A 5,000-nucleotide genomic window follows, 5' to 3' on the forward strand; every position below is an offset into this window, starting at 1 on the left:
CTTTTTCCCTGCTGTATGCAATACTACATCTACTACTTTTTATTGGTATGATGGACAATGGCATTCCATTTTCCAAGTACAACTCCACATGAATAAGTTATGAATATCACTTTGGAGGCATTGGCATGAGGCGTCATCTATTATCCTTTTTTGTATTTTCACGTCATCTGTACTAGATATCTATTCAGATAACTACCTGGACTTATGTTTGACCCTAAACTATTTATGAAAAAGGAAATATAATTGGCACTACGACCGAATCTTGAGGCATTCTGCTAGTTACTCATTACCATTGAAAGTGCTTCCCTCTAATCATATTGCTCATCTGTTTTTCCTGAAGGAAGTCTTTCATCCATTTAAGGAGTTTGCTTTTCACTTCACCAAGGTGTTTTAATTTCCTTAATATTCTTCTATAAGACACCTTATCAAAAGCCTTTTGAAAGTCTAAGTACACACAATCCACCCAGTCCTCTCTTTCATATAATATTTCAGAAACTCTGTCATAAAAACAGATGAAATTGGTTACACATGACCTTTTCATAAAACTAAATTGGTTACTTGATATCATTCTGTGTTTTTCAAATACTTTAACTCATTGTTTTCTAACTATCCACTCTACGTGCCACCAGATCTTAAGGCGGCTGCTCTATCCATTACTCCACCACTCACAAAAAGGATTGTGCAACCAGGTGCGATCTGGCACCATGGATTTTACCTAACTACTCATACCTGAGTAAGTATAGCGAGATTTTACACACAATCCCCGTGAGCATTCGGGACTTATGGAAAGCAGATCAAACCCCAAATCAGATAACATGAGGTATATTAATGAAAGATGGAAACAATGCACTACCGAATTTTTATCATGAATATATAACCTCTCTGTTCGGGGATCGATCCCGCGCCGCCAGATTGTAAGGCGGCCGCTCTATCCATTACTCCACCACTCACTAAAAGGATTGTGCAACCAGGCGCGAGAGGTTATATATTCATGATAAAAATGTGGTAGTGCATTGTTTCCATCTTTCATTAATATACCTCAGGTTATCTGATTTGGGGTTTGATCTGCTTTCCATAAGTCCCGAATGCTCACGGGGATTGTGTGTAAAATCTCGCTATACTTACTCAAGTATGAGTAGTTAGGCAAAATCCATGGTGCCAGATCACGCCTGATTGCACAATCCTTTTAGTGAGTGGTGGAGCAATGGATAGAGTGGCCGCCTTACGATCTGGCGGCGCGGGATCTATCCCCAAACAGAGAGGTTATATATTCATGATAAAAATGCGGTAGTGCATTGTTTCCATCTTTATTTAAGGATGTAATGTTGGTGAGTTTCCAATTTTTGGTAGTTTTCCTTACCTCACTGAATTTTGGGGTATTAACAAAAAAAGAGTACATAGTTATTTGGCTCATTCCCTAAGAATCTCATGTAGTCCCTCTGCTTTAGTAGTTTTTTTTTTTTTTCTTCTTTTTTGAGAGTGATACTTTTTATATTCTTCTTTATATTTGTATGGTTATTTGTCATTTCAAAGTATGAGTCCTGAACAAACACTGCCTGAAATTTCTCATCAAGGATTTCACGCTTTCCCTCCTTAGTATAAAATATGTTATTGTCTTTGATGATGCTAATTTGATCTCTACTTTTAGTCTTACTATTAATGTAGTTAAAGAAGAGCTTTGGTTGATTTGTACATTTACTGGTTATACCCTTTTTAAAGTTTAATTTTGCCTCCCTCATGGCTGGGTATACTCATTTCTTCCTACTTTATAACTTTCATACACTGACTGAGATCTATGTTGTCTGAACTGCTTGTTTTCTGTAATTTTTTTGCATTTATCCCTGAACCACCTTTGATAATTTCTTACTTCAATTCTCAATTTTGATATACATCCTTAATATCATCTTTATGCTTTGTAAATATTAGGTCAAGCATAAACAGTCTATCTCGCCCTCTTATCCTGATATGATCTATAACATTTTGGAAAAAGCAATACTCATTTATGACTTCTAGTAATTTAGGATTCCACGAATGTGGCTGTGCTCTAGAATCAAAACTTTCCCAGTAATTTTATTATTAAAATCCCGTGATAAGAATTTCTTTTGCATTGGTTTCCGAAAGTTGCAGAACTTCTTCCAGGTTCTATAAAATTTCTTGAATTTGTTTTGGTAATTTTCTTGTGACTACACCGTTGTATGTGGTGGCATGTATACGGTGGTTATTATTATAATTATCCCATTTGTTTCTACCTCAATTGCCTTCAGTTCCACTATGGGGTTTTGCTTAATCTCTAACTCCTTTGTAATATTTCCTTTCCTTATTAATATTGATACCCCCCTCTGAGTCCTAATGTTACATCATCTACGGAGGGATCCAATTTGGATTTAATGATGCATATTAAATCTGGTTTATCAATTTAAATTATTATATCCAGTTCTAGTCTCTACATTATAACTGCTGCTTCTGCTAACTTCCTTTTACTGGTTTGATATTAGTTGTTACCCATTAAACAAACACAAAAACAATACTGTACTCATGCTGTACTCATGGCAGCTGTCTCTATGTGCAAAACACTTACCATGCAGGATTCACAATTACTTCTCCCGTATCTTACCTTTGCTCACAAAGTCCCCCCCCCCACTCTCTCTCTCTCTCTCTCTCTCTCTCTCTCTCTCTCTCTCTCTCTCCCTCTCTCTCTCTCTCTCTCTCTCTCTCTCTTTCTCTTTCTCTCTCTCTCTCTCTCTCTCCTCTCCCTCTCCCTCTCCCTCTCCCTCTCCCTCTCCCTCTCCCTCTCCCTCTCCCTCTCCCTCTCCCTCTCCCTCTCCCTCTCCCTCTCTCCCTCACTCTCCCTCACCCTCACCCTCACCCTCACCCTCACCCTCACCCTCACCCTCACCCTCCCCCTCCCCCTCCCCCTCCCCCTCCCCCCCCCCCTCCCCCTCACCCTCACCCTCACCCTCACCCTCACCCACACCCACACCCACACCCACACCCACACCCACACCCCCACCCACACCCACACCCTCACCCTCACCCTCACCCTCACCCTCACCCTCACCCTCACCCTCACCCTCACCCTCACCCTCACCCTCACCCTCACCCTCACCCTCACCCTCACCCTCACCCTCACCCTCACCCTCACCCTCACCCTCACCCTCACCCTCACCCTCACCCTCACCCTCACCCTCACCCTCACCCTCACAATCAAACACACACACACAATGTCTGACATACAGATAATCTTGAGGACAGGTACTGTATATGTTTGCTTAGAATTATCAATACACCAAAAGTTCCATTAACTGAGATATGATCTGTTTATCTCAAAGTACAAAAGAAGAGGGCAAAAAGAAAGAAAAATGAAGGCAAAAATCCACATATTACCATGTGTGTTTTCATAACCCTGTTTTATGATATCTTAACCCCCTCCCACCAAGGAGGGCCCTTATGTAAATGCCATGTCCACAGTGATTTAAGTTTATTAACTGGGCTTACAAACAGATGACTTCACAAAAGCTTAGTCACCAAGGAGTCTATTACTACTTCTATTTATCTCACCTGTTTTCTCTTTTCCTTTAATTTGGAAAGACTAATTTTTTTCTTTATTGCTACAATATTTTAATGACACTAAAAATTATAATGTCAAAAACAATAATGCCAGTATTAATATCAATAGCATTAGGGAAAAAGATCCCAAATATTCAGGGTATGGGGAAATCAGGTGAGACCACATTCCTTGGTGAATGAGCATTTCTGTAAAAAAAAAAATCACAAAACAAAGCTAGAGGACAGTCCATTTACCTGGTGGCAGTGGATAAAGTTACAATCAATTTGTTATACTAAAGTTGGCTCGAGATATCCTAAATTTCCCAATAAGTAAAGATCCTTGTTTATGGGTTCTTCCCTTCCTCTGACTAAATTATTTCAGTTGATACGAATACATATAAATTCTAATAAATTCAAATGTGATAGCATATGAATCTATTTACACTCTAATTCAACTAAGTGTTGCTAAACACATACATTGAATATCTGTATACAAATCAGGAAATATATCAACAGGAAAAGGAATAAATGGAATAAATAAATCAGTCAAATACACTGACGCAGCAGAGGGAACTGACCTTTCCAGGGTGTGAGCATCTAAGGAATGCCCTGAAGGCATCAACAATGGCACCGACATCACCTCACACGTCAGAGGGTCAAGAAAGTCCTCAGGAATGTCCAGGGAATCTGCCAAATGAATTGTAATGGTTTACTAGACATCCAGAAATATCAGAACATTTTAGAATAAGAAAGGACAAACACACACTGATGTAAATAAATTAGAAGAAAGATGGGAATCATAAGAATAGAAAGACAGACAACAATGCCTGTTTTGTTCCTACATAAAGAAAAGTATTATCTAACTTAATTGTAGTAGATTTTGTGTTTTTTCTTTTCCTAGTTAGGCTACATTTCACATCATTTTCATACAATGACTACTGACTAATATATGCCCTTTGCCCAAAAAGATGGGATGGGCTTTCACTTAGACTAAGAAAACAGACTTTACAATGTTGTGACTCATTTTTTCATAAGGATGCTAATTTTCAAATGAATTTCTTTTGTCTAAATATAATTAATCTACAGATAATTTTGATTTTCTTTACAGATCAATGAGAAGAAAAAGGGAAAAAAAGTGTTAACAGAAGCATTACCTTGTGTTGCAGAAGTACTAGCATTAGCCATAGGAGAATCTAAATGAGTTGCCTCTGGCTCTGAATTATATAATCGTGGCAAAACTGGTGCAGTTTTGTCCTCTCGTGTTCGACATTTCCACTTATCTAAAAGGAACTTTTTTTGACTCTTGCTTGTGGTGATGCTAGGCTGACCCCAGACCTCAAGGGACTGAATGACTGGTGGGCCCTTTGCTACTGTGCACATTATCCTGATAATCATACTCTTAACAAGCTTCAACACTTGTCTGTTGGGGTGTTTCAGAGATCCCTTATATTCTT

The 5,000-nt window shown here is 38.8% G+C and overlaps 1 protein-coding gene across 1 annotated transcript in view; it reads right to left on the bottom strand.

Annotated features, from left to right (window-relative positions):
- LOC113808549 (RING finger protein 37) overlaps positions 1-5,000 on the bottom strand; it is a gene marked incomplete at its 5' end in the record, with an annotated part of 11,058 nt that overhangs the window by 4,912 nt on the left and 1,146 nt on the right. The window contains 2 exon segments of the mRNA XM_070140744.1: positions 4,125-4,233; positions 4,701-5,000. The exon segment at positions 4,701-5,000 is cut by the window's right edge and continues 556 nt beyond it. Of these exon segments, the coding sequence (XP_069996845.1) occupies positions 4,125-4,233; positions 4,701-5,000 (409 nt within the window).

This window comes from Penaeus vannamei, chromosome 27, assembly GCF_042767895.1.
Source record: "Penaeus vannamei isolate JL-2024 chromosome 27, ASM4276789v1, whole genome shotgun sequence".
Taxonomy (NCBI): domain Eukaryota; kingdom Metazoa; phylum Arthropoda; class Malacostraca; order Decapoda; family Penaeidae; genus Penaeus; species Penaeus vannamei.